General features: G+C 36.8%; 1 protein-coding gene across 9 annotated transcripts; it reads right to left on the bottom strand.

Annotated features, from left to right (window-relative positions):
* Positions 1 to 1,748: 1,748 nt before the first annotated feature.
* HEI10 (RING/U-box superfamily protein) lies at positions 1,749 to 5,981 on the bottom strand. 9 transcript variants are annotated; one of them, XM_088889397.1, is made up of 10 exons: positions 5,730 to 5,981; positions 5,268 to 5,426; positions 4,663 to 4,772; positions 4,471 to 4,543; positions 3,921 to 3,966; positions 3,797 to 3,827; positions 3,318 to 3,573; positions 3,032 to 3,195; positions 2,530 to 2,818; positions 1,749 to 2,397 (listed from the first exon to the last, which is right to left on the bottom strand). In XM_088889397.1, the coding sequence occupies exons 3-10, from the start codon at positions 4,730 to 4,732 to the stop codon at positions 2,391 to 2,393; spliced, it is 936 nt and encodes a 311-aa protein (XP_088745523.1). In that variant the 5' UTR covers positions 4,733 to 4,772; positions 5,268 to 5,426; positions 5,730 to 5,981; the 3' UTR covers positions 1,749 to 2,390. The 9 variants fall into 9 exon arrangements, with proteins under 9 accessions (XP_088745523.1, XP_088745524.1, XP_088745525.1 ...); XM_088889398.1 differs by having other exon boundaries at positions 5,268 to 5,417; XM_088889399.1 differs by lacking the exon at positions 5,268 to 5,426 and having other exon boundaries at positions 2,525 to 2,818.
* Positions 5,982 to 17,623: the final 11,642 nt, after the last annotated feature.

The raw sequence follows: 17,623 nt of genomic DNA, 5'->3' as shown, positions 1-17,623 counted from the left end.
ATACGTATTGTGCTGATAGCTTCCTGATATGCTCCTAGAGGGCTTGTATCGGGTCAGACCACGATATAGAGGGTAGTTGGGGCTTAAATCGACCCCTCTGAATTGGTTTAAAAAAAAAAATAAAACATAAAAAAGTACTGATACAGGCCAATACGCCCTACTGTATGGGCCTTTTTTGATACTTTGAACCTTGTTCTTGTCACCGGAAATCATGGTGTTGTTGCCGGAATAAAAAAGAACAATGTCACACTGAAATTTATCAAAAAAAAAAGTCACAACTGAATCATGCATACTATTCTTTCTTGACACGTCCCATCAAACAGCCAAACAGCAAGAAATGATTATTATTGCTGATGTGGCAAGTGATTTTATGGAATAACCATTTTCTGTCCCAGATCAATAGCAATGCCACAATCACTTTAATTTTGAAATGGGAAAATAAACTGGCGTGGCAGATTGCTATTGGTCTGAGACAAATTTTCTGTACAAGGGATAGACGATGTGAATTCCAAGAACAAGACATGCCATGTTTTCCAAGAGAGTGACCCACTTTGTTCGCTTCTCTACAAATATTCTTGAATCCACGCTTGGCTCACCACAAATATTCGTCATTTCTTGATTAAATTCAAAGGTTAAAGCAAAGTTTAAACACCAACCAAAGGACAAACCTAGTCCTCAGTATTTGATCTGTACAGGCCGATCCAAAGAGGTGAATTCCAATTTGAGGTTGAAACTAAACTATTGTAAGGCGAAGAAAGAGTGCCGTCTTTTTTTTTTCTTTCTGCTTCTCTTGAGAAATTTCACGTACAAGCCTATGAAATGAGTAAAACTGGTGGTGAGGGCGAAACTGGGTTTTTGAAAAATCAAAAGTGACCTGTGATGTCACAATTAGAATATGGTGGATAACTAAGATTGGTATGTGTCATATTCCTGAAGGCTGCGTTTGGAAATGATGCAAATAGAGTGTAAATCCTGGTTCAGGGTTAATTTGCACTCTGGTTCACTTTTGTGTTTAGTAACATTACATTTATGCATTGCCAAATGACAGACCAATGTTGGTTATTGATAATAAAAGAAAAAAGACAGATCAATGCATATTTACATTGATAATAAGATATAAAAGTACATTAATAAAAAAGAATTAAATTTGCATTCAAGTGGGTTTTTGATAAAAAAACCATATGCTTTATTGGAATTTGTGTTTACATCAATTACAGCTAAAAGTCTGTTTGATAAGAAGATAAATTTGTCAGTACAAAACTAACCCAACTTTACAATTTATATGAATCGTTTTACACTATATATTTGCATCATTTCCAAACACAACGAAAAGTTTTGGGGTATTTTAAGTGGGTTATGAAACTTTAAGGGTACTTTAATCTTTAGGTCGTGTTTGTTTATTTGAATTATAAATAAAGAATTTAGGTAAATTTTACATTCTGGTCCAATTTTGTTAGTGTTTGGATGTGGTATTGTTTTACATAGTAAATTAACGTAAAATTCCACTGTGGGAAAATTTTACATTGAGATTAGGTGAAAATTTAACACCGATGTAAAACCCCCTCTTCTCAAAATTTGATGGAAATTAGAAACTTGTATTTACACTTTTACACTATGAGTCTATGATGACTACCAAACAACAATAATGTAAATCTCACAAAACAGTTCCCTTTTACATCGTTCCGCGAACTAGAAGCCTCTTAATCAATGTTGTAAATATGTACTTACACCTTAAACAAACAACCGTAGGCCAAGTAATTTACTTTGCATGTGCATTGCCATAATCCCAGTACATGTCAGTTCAAACATGAAAGTTGAAACAATGAATGAAAATCTCAAAATGAAGCTTCACCCATCTCAACAGATTTGATGATAATGGAAAAGGCAAAAGAAAAAAAAAAGGAAAAGAAAAACGAGAGCATGCGCGATTGACCAACGACCACTATGTTATTGCCTAATGCATCTTAAGGTTCGTTGTGGAGGATTTGGGAATGTGAGAATCATCTGTAGCCAGACTTAGATTCTTCACTGTTTCAAACACAGAAATTCATCCAAGTAGCATGAATGACTTGAACACACGACTGACGACTCATGTGAAGCTCGATCCTCGTTTCTCTTTACAGTTTACACAAAAATGATCAGCTTTACATCTATGCAAAGTTACCTTAACCGTCATGAAAAGTATATGAAGCTTGTATTTTGAAGGTATGATCGGAGATGTTTCTAACGTTATCTCCTCGTAAGGCGCAAGGAGAAATTAAAAGCCAGTAAAAGGAATTCTGATTGTCAAAGTAATTTCTTTGACCTATCCTTTTTCCAATTATATCAACGGAGAAAGCTTTCGGTTGTGGAAACTAGAACCAGCATGCACTAGTCTTCTATATTCCAGCCTATAACCTGAAAACGAAGAAAGAAGACTCAATTAGATACTCTTCCCTTCTAATGTTGTCTCTAATATGTGTACAAAGCAGAGATATAAGGATGTCATGAAAAATATGATAGATAGGATGGGAGTGTAGCATGCCTTACGTGAATATTTGTTGTCGGCTACGGGATAGCTGGGGTCGTTTCATTGGTGACAGTATGAGATTTCGTAAAGTCATGGAGGGATTACTAATTCCAGCTCCGAACTGGGGACGAACACCAGCCCTTCTGTTGCCAGCATCAGCAGGAACTGGAGCTTGCTTTACTGGTGATTCGCCGGAGACATCAAAGGGGCCAGAGTTGGAATTTTTCTGCCTCGGCGCAGGCCACATATCTTCTCTTGGTCCTGGAGTGTCAGGAATGAAAATCGACCGATCTGCAACAAATAAATCAACTGGTATTTGTGGAAGAGCTTAACAAAATGGGTAACGAACTCAGCTCAGTGTCACAAAGTTAATTAAATAGCCAAAAGATACTTAACATTGATAAGCACGACTAATCACTCCCAAATATTTAAGAAAACTTTCCACAAAAAATGACATTTTTTCTGTGACACTGAGTTAAGTTTTGAATTGTCTATTAAGGATTACAAGAAAAACAGAATTACCTTGTCTGAGGTGATCTCTGTTATCCATCATATTAGCTGGGCTTGCAAACAAATCAGGCTCAGCTCTAGGATAGAAATTGCTAGTCGGTTGGATTGCCGATCGCTTCACTGATTCATACTCATTTCTCAATTGGTCATACATTTCATCAAGTTTTCTCTTCTGCCTGGTATTGGATAATGTTTGCGCTGTTTAGCCCAAATGGCGAACCGAACCAATAAATTCAGGGGGGGAGAAAAGGGTCGACTGGTGGACTTTACAAGATCAAAAAGCCATGCAGAGATTTACCTAGATTTCTCTGAAAATTTCTCTTGGAGTTCTTGCTTATCCTTGGTTAAGCTTTCAATCTCTTGTTCCATCATCTGGCATCTTTTAGCCATTTTCTGATATGCAGTGTGCACTTGCTCCAGTTTTTCAGTGAACTTTTCTTGCATTGCCTCACATTTTTGCCGGCACTGAGCTACTATTTTGCTCATCTTGTATTGCATCTCCAGCTCCTTTTGTCCCATAAAGAACGTAACACTTCGGTATGCACTTCTCATCACTGGTTTGTGTTAAGGAAGATGCATGGCCCAACAATCCAATATGTTCTTTGACCGACTCAGACAACCTCCTACTTATCTGAATGTTCTACTACAGTTTAATTTTTTTTTTCAGATATTTAAGTATGGTCTCCCTCCCTCCTCCCCACAACAACGGGAAAAGAATTCCAAGATCCTAAACTTTCCAAATAGGGGAGATGATTCAGACAAGTAAAAAAAGGATACATATTTGTGGAGATATTCCAGCCATAGCCATCTGCATCAGAAAATGACAAAATGTAGTGAAAATCAGATACAAAATAATAGTAAAAGCACAAAGTTCAGTGTAGTTGGAAGATTGCTTTCTTACATTTATCCATTCATCATTGGGATTGATATCCACAGGTTTCATAAGGCTGATGATTAGAATACCAGAACGGATAAGTTAAGTGGCAATCAAATCTTAGGTTGTATATGAGAAAAAGTAATTAAAAGTTTATTGTAGTTCATGTAAGCTGAAGCGCTAACAGTAAAAGAATCATATGATCTTGTGAGCAGTTGGCCTTTGGCCAATCAACCTTATATTCTCAAGAATCCCCTAGTTAATGAATGCCAATTTTCAGTAATATTTAACTTGAACGATTATGCTTCATATGCATCTTACATATGCGTTTCTGTTATGTCTTTTTATTCATCATAGATGATAGAACTGCACAAAGTGGTTTCTGGAAGAATGGACTCTAGTTTTGAGATCTTTGTACTATTTAAAGTCAGAGAACCACTGTTTTAGCAACTATCCTAGAAAACATGTAAATTGAAATTATACCATGTCATGTTTTGATTAGGCAAGGATTACGAAATTCAAACATACCATGTCTGAAGTCGAAACCATGCAAACATCAAGGTTAGAAACAAAATACCTTTTAGACAGCACTTGATCACAAATGGGGCATGCTCCATCACTACTTAGGATCTTGCTAGCATCTTCCGTACCTTTTGCTCTTGTTAAAGAAAACAATCTGAAATCTATAAAAACTCCTCCAAACAGGGAAAGAAGAAATGCAGTGCATAACTAAAATCAGCATCCAATTTAATTATATCAGAATGGATACATAAGAGATGGCCACAAGTGGTCGTAATGGCGCGCCCTTCCAATTCTCTCCAGCATGCGTTGCACCTCATTTTAATCCTCTATTCCACGGAATTGGGGCTTTAGAAAGATCTAAGAGAGAACACGTCACAAAATGAAGAATTAGAATTCCGAAATCCAAACACGGAGCAATTTCGTTCAAGAAGAAATTTTCCGTGAAGATATCCCTGGTGTTTCCACTTCCACTTTTGTGTAGTAGGTCTGAGGACTGACAAGGAAGGAACTCCTCAAGAAAGAAAAATAAAATAAAATAAAATAAAAGCTTTTGAAATTGTTCCCTTGCTTGGATTAAAAATTACAGGCAATATCGTCTTCGGGAGAGAAAACTTTTGATTGATTCAATCACGGAAGAAGATAAGAGGTTAGCATATATTCACTGCAAAAGTGTGGAGTCAAATAAATAAGAAATGTTCTCGGAGCTAGATTATCCAGCACTGCGTTGTCTTAGTAAAAGCACATTAAGGAAGGGGTGAGGGTTAGAAAAGGTATAAAAATCATAAGAGAATAAAATTATGATGAAGATTTGGAAACTCTGTTTGAGAAGAGAGGCTTACAGGTCAACAATACCTTTTGCATTTCGAAGAACAGCCACAAAAACCAAGATCTTCAGATAGGCGCCACAGAAAACATTAAGAAAAGCTCAATAAAATGCCAGAAATTAGGATAACTGCGACAAAATCCGTACAAATTCTCGCAGAATATCCTTTTTGTCATGTCCTGTCCAAACTTTCAGAAAAAGCTCTAAATTTTCAGAAACAGTCTAAATTCTACGAGGAGATCAAGGAAAATTAGAAAAGAACACACTAAAGCATTCCGAATAAATTCCTCTCCGGGAATATGAATGCAATCCCTAATTTGAAAATTTTCAAGAGATTACAGTTAGCAGCTGCGAGTGGTTCACAAATCGTAGAAAGAGAGGAAAAATACTCTCATAGCAGAGTTTCCATCAAGAAATCGAACAAAATTTACGAGGAACCCTTGAAATACTAGAAACAGTAGGAGAGGTTCTAGCAATTACGAGGATCTCACCTTCGAAGATGGTTAAAAGTCCAGGAGAAGATTCAAATTTCGACCCTTCTCTGTCGCAGATTTCAGATCAGTACCCTCGGATAGAGCTGAAAGAAGTCGACGGAAACCCTAGAAAAGCAAACGGTTGAAATCTATTGAAATGTTGTCTCTCTGCTACTCAGTGTCGCTTTCTCCACCCTCTCTAGTCTCTTCCACTCTTCCTTCACCCTCTGTCCCTCTCTTCTTTCCACCGACCGGTGGGGAATCAAAATGAGAATGGGCGCCAAACAATTATATAGTGCTCCTCGCGAGGCGAGTTAGGATCTAGTGCGAGCACATGTGTGCGAATCTGGGTGCTTGACCAATAAAAATTTGACACATCAGTATTCTCGTGCATGTACCTGTATAAATGATGTTCGCTCATGTGTACGGAACACAGACGTGTTTGGTATGTAGCCAAGATAGTTGTTCGTTGGCACTAGATCCCATGTATCCCTCAACAGGAAATAACCACCAATCTTCTGGATTCCAGGTGTCCATTGCCTAACCTACCCCACAAGTATTCCACCGTGTCCAGCGTCCTATGCGTAAGCTGACCCCACAGGTATGGCCTAATCCTTTCCAATCCTCTACGTTTCTGACTTCAGATCTGTTGACCACAACACATTGTTGGCCATCTTGATGTTCCTAATGTGCGGTTGATGAAAACTCCGTTTTTATATGGGTAATACTGGTCTGGCCGGTAGAATTACTATTGATGGTGTGGTTAGTTTGCGGATCAAATGAGCATTTTGGGCTATGCTATTGTAAATGGATAGGATGATATTCGAATCCGATCCAAAATATTGTATCTGGGATCTCATAAATACTAATTTGAATTCAAATTTGATTAAGAGGGCGGATATCTGAACTAATCTGATCCAATTTAATATTTTAAAAATTAATAAATTATTAAAAGGAAAAAAATATAACTATTTAAATAAAGAAAAAAATATAAGTATTTTTTTCAATTATTTTCATCAATATATATACATATTTTTATAAAAGAATAAATAATATAAAAATTACAAAAGTGCAATATAAATAACATATATTATAAAATATATAAATAATGAAAAAATGTTAGAACAAATTAATGATTCATGGAGAGAATAAAAAAAGAACAAATGGCTTTTCAAGGTTTTTCTCCTAAAGTTGCGTTTGGTTGTAGTGCAATTTTATTTGTACTAGTACAAATGCATGCAAGGTTTTGAAAACCGATCCAAAAATAGAATTGTTGTGGCCACTGGTTTCTGGGTCAATGGTTTGATCGTTTGGGTCAAATAGTTAAGACGGTTTGATTATTAGGGAAAATATTATTACCTATTCTTAGGCTTTTAGTCTTATATGAGAAAAGAGGGGCTGGTTGTTGGCTGAGCAAAAAGAAAGAAAAGAAGAAGAGAAAGCAAAAAAAAAAAAAAAAAGGAAAGGAAGGGAAGAAAGAAGGAGGGAAGAAGAAGGAAGAGGAGGAGGATTCGACGTTCACCGGTGACGATGATGGCGACAACAATAGAAACATAGATCAGATCTGAGATCTAATTTCTCTTCAACATGTACCATCAACCATCCTCTTCTTCTTTATTGAATTTGGGTTTTGGGATCTAGTGATCTTAGATCTCAGATTGTTCTTGTCAGTTTCTCCCCTCTTTGATCTCCTTGCAACTTTATTAAACCGTGAACCGTTGTTTGGTCGACGGTTCGACTGCCTAGGTTAGTGGTTCTTTGACCAAGTCAGTGGTTTTTGGTCCAGGAACGGGTTAAGGGTGAAATGGAACTGATTGCTTGGACGGTTTCCGGGCTGAACGGTCCGACCATTTGGGTCAGTGAAAATTCGACAACATTGGATGCATGGGAGTACAAATGAAAAAAAAAATGCAAATTCTCATTTAATTTTGTTTTGAGTTTTACTTTATTTTGCTTCATGTCTTAATTTACTTCATTTGTACAACAATCAAACAAAATAAGCTAAAATTTGAAACAAAAATAGGTCAGAATTTACACTCAAATCGTTTGTACTGCTATAGTTTTGCATTAGTGCAAATTTATTTGCATTACAATCAAACACAACGTAAGGCTCAATTTGGAAGGAGTACAAATACAAAAACAAATATGTAGAGTGCAAACTCATGTATTTTATATTATTTTGTATATATTTGTACTGTACATATTTGTATTTGTACTCTTTCCAAACTGAGCCTAAGGATAAATTCTTTTTAGCTTAGAATCTCTTTACACTACTTTCTCTCTTTCTTTCTTTTTTTCTCTTTTAACTTTATACTTTCTAGCTCAATGCACTTAAAAATTTTCATCTCAAATTCATGCATATATCACATGAATCGAACTTAGAGATCTTGTGACGATTATAGAGCCAGTGGGAGGGGTTTAAAGTATTCATAGAAATGTATAGAACATATTTCTAAAAATGTTAAAATCTTACCAGAAGAGGAAAGAGTCATTAAGCCTTCAAATGAGCATAAATTTCCTTTTTCTTTATGAAATAGTCAACTATCACCATAAAGTAGTTGATTGCTTCAATCCTGTTAGAAGTAAGTAGTCCACTATCGTGCTCAAATACTGCCTACTACTCGTAGGAAAGAGTATTTTCTCTCCGGTAGTCGACTAGTTAATGCATCATGTTCTTTCTGGACTGTTAGACTTACTTGAATATTGCCATTTCATTAATTGACTACTAGTTGGAGCCAATGTGACATCAGACTTGTCAAAAGCAGTCAACTACTGCCTTATGGACAATCAATTGTTGATTATGTCTAACTTTAGAAAACAAAAGTGGGTCATTGATCTCTAAGGTTTTGGTAAAACCGAGGTAGGTCTTAGTTAAGTCTATACTAGTGCATATTGCAATTGATTACATCAAGTACTAAAAGATAAAACAATTGTAGGATTCTAGAACTTTATGTCTTCTTATTCATGGTACCATAGTTTCATGCTTGGAGAGAGTTTGGTTCATCATTTGATATAGTTGCTTGTTTGTCTCAGTTCATCATTGTTTTCATATATAGTTGCATATTAGTCTTATAGAATATTAATATTCTCAATAAGTTTGTTATCATCAAAACACATATGGTCAATATGTTCAAATGGGAATTAGATAATTTAAATCACAACTACAAGGGAGATCCAATGGTAAGTAACATGCTCAAATGAGCAACTAATGGGAATAATGAAGCTCTAATGGGAAATTGCATGTTCAAATTAGCAACAAAGATATAATATTTCAGTCACATTAAAAAAATTCAACGATGTGAAGAATGGAGATCCAATGACAATATACATGTTAAAATAGCACTAAAGATATACTCGTTCGGCCACATAAAAAATTCAACAATGGGAAGTGGGAACAATGGTGAACCTGTAGCAAGATACATGCTCAAAAAAGAGGAGTATAGATATACTTAGACCTGCTCACGGGTTGGATTAGGGTCGGACTTTGTTTCCATCAGGCCTAGGTCATGAGCCTGAGCTCAACCAAAAATTTGAAAATGATTTTTTTGTTTAATAAAAAAGTGTTATTTATATTTAAAATCCTCAAAACTCAAAAATAATAAAAAATCTCACTATTACCTGAAAAAAGAGAAGAGTAACAAAGAAAAATATTGTATATATATGATTAAATAAAATATGTTTTTTTATTATTTAATATATTATCAAGTCGGGCTCGGGCTTGGGCAGGGATTTTTAGAGAAAGCCCGAGCCCGAGCTTGTGATTCTAAAATTATGTCAAAGTTCAACTAAGAACGAGCCTAGCCGGGCTGGCCCATAAACAGTTCAACTAAGAACGAGCCTGGCTGGGCTGGCCCATCAACAGGTCTACATATACTATATTGGTCACATAAATAAATTAAGTAGGAGCAATAGAGATCCAATGGCAAGATACATGTTCAAATAAAGGAGCATAGAAATACTATTTTAGTCACATAAAAAAATTATCAATGGGAACAATGGAGATCTAATGGCAAGATATATGTTCAACTGAGTACATACACATAATATTTTGGTAATATAAAAAAATAACAACGGTGGTAAAATGGGGAGAGAGGATGCACCTATTCCAAGGGGCGGATCTATCTTTTAGGCTCTGTTTGGTTTGAAGGAAAAGGTAGGGAAATGAAGGGCATAGGGAAACCTATACAAGGTTTGTAAATGTTTCCTACATTTTCTTTCATTTCCCTACTTTTTCCTTCAAACAAAACACAGCCTTAGGGATCGAAATATCTTAAAAAACATAGAAAGTAATGGGAAAGATAATGAAGATGAAGCAACAGAGAATAGGAAAAAGAAAGATGAAGAATATTGAAACTTACATGTTCCTACTAGCGGTGATAATTGTAGGGCTCCAAACTATTGCAAAAAAAAAAAGTATGGATGATGCTAAGGCTGTGTTTGGTTGCAGTGCAATTTTATTTGCAGTAGTATAAATGCATGGAAGTGCAAATGAAAAAATGCAAATTTTCGTCTAATTTTATTTTGGGTTTTACTTTATTTTGCTTCATGTTTTAATTTACTCCATTTATATTGCAATCAAACAAAATAAGCTAAAATTTAAAACAAAAATAGGTAAGAATTTACACTCAAATCATTTGCGCTGTTATAATTTTGCATCAGCACAAATTTATTTGCATTGCAATCAGGCACAGCCTAATGGTATAATAAAATGGATAGAATAAAGGAAGCATTAGAATGGATTCTCAAATGGTCGTGAAAATCTCACCTAGTGGTGTCGCGATGATGAGCAATACAAGAAGATGTGGGTCATTTACTATTATGCGCTCTTAACTTCTATGAAATGTCACATTGTCACCTCCTAAGTTTCTATTTTCTTGCTATATACATTCTTCCACCATTTTTTCTAATGAGTGAGACCGTCCTATCATGCAGTGTGGTTTCATAATCCCTTATTCAATTTGCCCAAGTCAAGACTCAGAGTTGAGTTTGAAGGAAAAAATAGGAAAAGGAGGGGAAATGTAGGGATACTTTTACAAATCTTGTATAGATTTCTTTATGTTTTTCTTTCTTTTTCTATCTTTTCCTTCAAACCAAATATAGCCTAAGGGGATGTTCTTTTTTCGAATTTGGAGAGAGGGGGAAAGTTGGTCAATGGGATTTTGGTTCCCATTATTGATCAAGAATTTCATAATCTCTTTTCAGCTTTATGCGGGGATCAGGGAAAGTTTATTTTCTTGAGTATAATTTACACAAGGAAAGTGATACCCATCTCCTAGGTGGGTAAATAACTTTCCCATATAGGGGGAAAGTTGCAAACACTTGAATGGGACAAAAATGCCCCTTTTAGAAATGGATTTCTATGGCTAAAATGGTCATTTCCATATTTACCTGAGAAATAAAAGAACATGGGTAAATGCACTTACCTGGATAAGTATTTCCCAGGAAAAACTTACCCAGGTAATTGCATTTACCCGGGTAAACAACTTACCGAAAATCGAACGGGGCCTAAATGAAAAATGAAAAAAAGAAAGTCGAGTTGGGTGTAATTTGCCTACTACTGGTAAGGAAGGGGATGAATTCACTAGCTAAGAATGAGTCGTTGAACTCCATATCATATAAAGCCTTCCATAGATTCGATGAGCAATAAGACTGAAGTGAGGAGATGATTTGAATAATTCGCGAGGAGACCAAGCGTCTATTTGTAACCATTGCACTCCAGAAAACGGCACCACATCAGTGCCATGTAGGAAAAAACGTTGCTACAGAAAATAATCATCTCTTTGGAATCATTTTTCCATAGAAAATGGTGCTCCAAGCCATGCCTTGGAAATCGAGAAAGCATGGCTTGGAGCAAAGCCAAATTTGGCGTTTCTTGGAGCTGCAGCTCGTTGCTGCCAACGGGGCAATGATGTGGCAGTGAATAATGGGTAGAAGTGCAGAAAACATTTCTTAGAGCATTAGTACCAAACAGAAAAAGTTGTTATTGCTCCAGGAAACGTCCTATTTGCAGCAACAATTCCAAACAAAAAAAGGAGAAAACGGTAATCCAAGCCATACATCAGCTGCAACCGCAGCAAAGCTTTTCCAACATCTTTTAACTTGTATGTAGGTGGTCAAAGGGTCAATTTGAAATTTTGAAAAATTGAACATTATATTTGTATTTTTTGTTAGAAAAATTGACAAAAGAGAGGTATTTGCACCATTTTTTAAAATATTGGGGAGGATTTTTGTTAGGGTCAAAACGTAAGAGAGGTTTATAGAATTGTTAAAAAGTCTATGGGGGTCTTTATAAATTTTCTGAATGATATTACTATGTTTTTTTAGGCGAAAAAAAAAGGATCAAAAGCAAAAAGCCATGGATTCATGAATCATGATTCTTGCAAACGCGTGTCAATCATCAATCCTGTATCAATAATTCACATCCACGTGTCTAACTTACTCGGCATATGAATCGGTTTAGTGTTTACAGTAGTGGGGAAAAACTTTAGCTGTTGAGAGAGTTTCTGGATTGGGTACGCTACCATGACAGTGGGCAAATTAATAATTGTCTTTTAATTATTTTGAGTAAAAACAAAAGTATGCCTGTAAATTAGTGAACTGCTGTCAACATGCCCAACCCAGAAACTCTTTCAAGAGGAAAGAGTTAACCCCATTAGTGCTTATTTGCATTGGGCAATAAGGTTCAACGTGGCACTTCGACGTAACTCTGACATAGCTTAGGTGGTGTTTATTACAGTGGCTTTGCATTGTTCTGTTTTGAGGTTGAAAATTTTTACTTAATGTTTTGAAAACAATTTTTACCTGAAACAGTTTCAATTCATTAATACAAATTGCTATTTTCAACTAAAATAAGGGTGAAATTTAGGCAACTTGGATTGAGAAAATTGTTAAGTTTTCAATAAATTTTGGCCTGAAAACGTAAACTTAATTCAGTGTAAATTCACCAATTGAGGGCTGTTTCGTTAGTGTGTTAGATGATTTGTTCTGTTGTCGCGGTACCAAATCCCACAACCAGTATTTTGGAGAAAAAAAAGGGGGGTGAAGAAGTTATCATGACACATTTACACCAAATACCAAAAAGAAATCAGTGTAAATTCTTCAAATCGGGTATTTGATTTGCATCCCTCACATACATGCATTTTTCTATTTGAAATTCTCTCTCTTTATATATATATATATATATGCAAGGTTTTTAAAACCGATATAGATAATGAACGAGTCAGGGGTCCAGTTCTTGGGTTGAACAGTCGGCCCAATCTGACAAAAATTAAAAATCAGTCAAAACTATTGAATGGTTCGAACGATTCAACCACCTGCATCAGAGGTTTGTTGACCAAATCAACATTTTTAGTAAAAATCCGGTTTGGTGAAAAACAAAACCAGTTCTCGGTTTTTCAGTCCGACTGTCTGGTCTGGTCCGGTTTTGAAAACCATGCAAGAAAGTATTGAAAATTTTTATTTTTTAATCCATGCCATTTTTTAAACGATCAATTAGAAACTCTACTTTCCCCAAAAAATATTCCTAAAATCTCTCTCCCCCACACATTCCAATAACCTACATGGTGTTTGGAAGCGTGGGTGCTTTTTGGGACCAATTTTCAAGAAAAAACGCCCATGCTATCAAGACCCGTTTTTCACAAAAAAACGCTTCTACCTCGTAGGTAGTGAACAACACTATGTTGTTTGGTAAGGTGATTTTCATCATCATTTTTTATCTATGTGCTAACAGGTAAGCACCACATAGGATACACATCAGTCAACCGTTGGGGGAAACGGTTCACCGATTTGGCGTTTCATGCATTGGTGGGGTCCCGATTTTTGAGGCATGCTTTTTAATAATCGGCTGAACCAAACAATGAGATACATGGGCATTTGTTGAAACACCTATATGGATTCGACGTGGCACCGTTTTTTTTGAAAAATGGCCACGATTCCAAACATCCCCTTAAATAATCTAATATCCTAAAATTTCTCTTAAACAACCTCCCCCACTATCCCCAACTTTCTCCTAAGTAATCTCTAAGAGCTTCTCTCCTAAATTATCTCTAATTCTTATTTATCTTCTCCCCCACTTTTTATCTACATCTATCTAAAGAAATTTTGAATTAAAAAATTAAGAATTATTTAAATATTCTAACAAAATTATATAATAACTTTAAAATGGTTATTAAAAAGACAAAAAATAATTATAATCGATTCAATAATATTTGTATTATTAATAATTATATATTTTTACAAAATTCATCACGAAATTATGTACAAAACATATAAATTATGATTTTCTAGATTATTCAATCTAAATATTATTCAAATAATAAAAATCTAACATTAAAAAATGAAATACTATTTAAATATCTCAATTACTAAATATCTTAAATAACAAAATATTCAATAGTTACTGAATAACTTTCAATTATTATAAATAGATTAAGATTTTAAATATTTATTTAAATAACTAAATCTTTTAAATAAATAAATATTTAACATAACTAGATTTTCAATAGTTAAAATAAAAAAATTATGTATTAATAGTACTATAATTTTATGGATTATAAAATTCAACAAGTAATTAATATCTTAAAATTTAAATAATGATATTATTTCAATAAATAAATAATATTGTAAATAACTGATTTCATTTATACCAATTAAAATAACTTTCAAAAAAACTAATGTTAATTAATAATAATTTTAAAAACTTAATCTGTATTTATTATATATTTATATATACTAAAATTAATATTTATTGTATTTTAGTAATTATTTATTGTTTTTTGTGATAAATATATTGTTAATAATTATGTATAAATTTATTTTTGTTTTTTATTTAATAGAAAATATTCAATAATTATTGGAGTTTAAGCTATTATTTAGCTTTTTTAATTTAATTTATTGTGTATTTTTGCTATAAACTTTTAATAGTTATTGGAGATTAAACTATTGTTCACGGGTTGGTTAGGTTTAGTTGTAGGTTGTTTGGCCAACCTAATCAACCTGGTCAGGTTGGGGAGTTGGTCACTCAGGTTATGTCAAATTAAAAAATTACAATAACGTTATTAAAAAAAATTAAAAATTAAATTTATGATATAAAATATTTTAGCCTAAGAAATATTGGAATTTTTCCACTTTCCCTATTAAAAAGTATATTTAAAATATAAATATTAATATATATGATGAAGGGTGATTTGGCCCGACCTAGCGAAAAGGGGACACGTGGACACGACCCTGACTAAGGGATGACAGCTCAGCCTGGCAAGCCTAGTTCGCAATGATTGAGCTCGGGTATTCAACCACCTCGGCATAGAATCACCTCGGCGTTAGGGCTCCTTGGCATTCAATCCAGTTTGAAACTAAAGAACCGAAGTATCAACTCGGGGCTATCGACCCGAACTGCCACGTAACGACCCCAGAAGTTTCTCCAGCAAACTCTGAGCCTCACGGGATCACGCCGTGTAACGACAGGCCTAATCTTCTCCCCGCTCGGATCGGGCAGAATTGATAATCTTTATTAATTGATACGTTACTCCCCAATTAAAGTGGAAACAGATCCCCTTAGGATGAAGATCCCGGAACCGATCCGCAAAACCCGTGAGAGCTCAACTATATAAAGGCACCAACCCCAATGACACAAGGTACGCGTGATTTTTCTACTCTTTAGCTCTCTACCTCTCAAATTTTCAAACCATTCAGCTCGCACCACATCATACTCACTTAAGCATCGGAGCGACCTCGTCGGGTTAGCCACCCCGGGTTCTTTGATCCACTGTCTTGCAGATTCACCTAGCTCACTACTTGATTGGAAGCCAGATCATCATCCAACATAGAGTAGTCAGATCGCGTTGCATCAATTGGCGCCGTCTGTGGGAATCCACTAAAAAGTCATCTCACTCTTTACAGTCATCAACCTTACTCTTACGTCAATGGCATCTTCTAGTCATGCCGGACAATGCAGCGAGATGAACATCTCGGAAGGACAACCCCAACTCCCTTCGGTGTGCATTGGCCAATTCAGCATCCCGCTTACTGCGACTGGGGTTCCAACGCTAACCATACCGCTGAGCACCACACAAATGAACGCCCCACTTCCCCCAGTGGTAGGCACAACGACCTAGTGTAGTGCGTCCCAGCTATCCAGATCCAGATGTAGTAGGTTCAACAGTTCCAACAGTACCTCTTCTACTAGCAGTACCAGCAGCAGTTCCCTCCACTACCGCAGAACCAACAACCGGTTCCACCTCGGCACCCAGGAGCCCAGTAGAATCAGAACCGACCTCGCATCAACTAGGATGTCATCCGATCTCCCCACCGAGGCGAAGAGACTTCCCAAGTCCTAGTTCCTCCCAGGAGTCAGGTCTCACCCCGTGGAAGGAGAGACAATTAGATTACTCCACCTGCCTCACAAGGGAATCTCGGAAACGGGTCCGGGGATACCTAGCCTAACAGGGCCAATCTTCCTCGGTGATCACAACAGGAAAACGAAGGTTCGCTACCAGGTATCCAGTTCGGGGTTCAAGGTGTGAACTCGAGACAGGGCCTCTCCATCCGTGATAGCCAGCCCCATAATCCCACAAGGAACTTGGAGCTACGTCGCAGCAAAACAGTGCCGGAGCACACAGAAATCAACAACACCAATGTCGAGCCGGTAAAGAGGCAACAACGGAGGCGTCGCAAGGCATGCCGTACTTCGGCTCAGAACAACCAGCCAGCAAGAAGAAGCGAGCTCAGTAGCTACAAAGGCCACTCCTCCCCTACTTTCCAAGTTGTCTCCCCTGTCTCCCGAGCTCTTGGCGGCCCTGATGCCCAAAGATTTCAAGATGCCTTCCTTGGACAAGTATGACGGGTCCTTCGATCCTAATGATCATGTGAACTCTTTCAAGTCCCAGATGCACCTGGCTGGGGCTGATGAGTCTTCTATGTGTTTGGCCTTCTCCACTACTTTTAAAGGGGTAGTTCGGACCTGGTATCGGAATCTCACACAGGATCGATCAAGAGTTGGTTGCAGTTCATAGATCTATTTACCTCATACTTCATCACCAGCAAGAAGTGCCCGAGGTCACAAGAAAGCCTTCTCAATGTGGTTCAGAGAGAAGGAGAGTCGATTATAAGATACATTAAGCGCTTCAACGACACCTGCCTGCAGATCCCAGACTTAGACCCAACAGTAAGACTCACAACAGCTAAGAAGGGAATAACTCACAGGGAGTTTAAATGGCATGTGGGGGCCAATAAACCCAAAGGCATCACCGAATTCCTCAAGCTAGCCGATCAGTTCATTGGCACCGAAAAGGAAATTAACCAGAAGACTGACAACCCGACAAAAAAAAAGAAAAAGAGACAATGACGACACAGGTAATGGCAAACACAAAAGAAGAAAGAGCAAGTCCCCGAGAAGGGGAAGAAACAAATCTGGAAGTCGATCTCCCTCGCGAACTCACAAATTAGGTCGACCCTCCAGGACCCTACCTGTTGAAAGGACAAACTACACACTGCTCAACTTTAAGCGAGGAGAAATCCTAATGGCCATCAAGGACTTCTCCTTCGTCAAATGGCCTCCAAGGTTGAGTGGAGATCCTGCAACAAGAACCAGAATGTCTATTGTCATTTCCACAGAGACCATGGGCACAAAACATAGAACTGCAAGAACCTTCACGATGAGATCGAGGAGCTCATCCGCCGCGGATACTTAAAAAACTTTATACAACGAGAAGAGAGAGGCTAGGCAGATCAGCAAGCATATCGACAGGGGGACCAGAGAAGGAATGCCCCCAAGACCAGCAGGCAGAACGAGAAGCCACCTCGGCAGTTTCCCGAGGAGAGGCTGATCCGCGGGGTAATCAATATGATTATTGGTGGGTCCATCATCGTAGGGTGTACATCGACAGTCGGACCCACCAAAGCGACCTTGGCTTGAA

This window comes from Nelumbo nucifera, chromosome 6 (genome assembly GCF_055504915.1).
Source record: "Nelumbo nucifera cultivar China Antique chromosome 6, China Antique-T2T, whole genome shotgun sequence".
Classification (NCBI taxonomy): Eukaryota; Viridiplantae; Streptophyta; class Magnoliopsida; order Proteales; family Nelumbonaceae; genus Nelumbo; species Nelumbo nucifera.
Note: the sequence above shows the minus strand (reverse complement) of the source record. Positions and strands in the feature narration are given on the sequence as shown.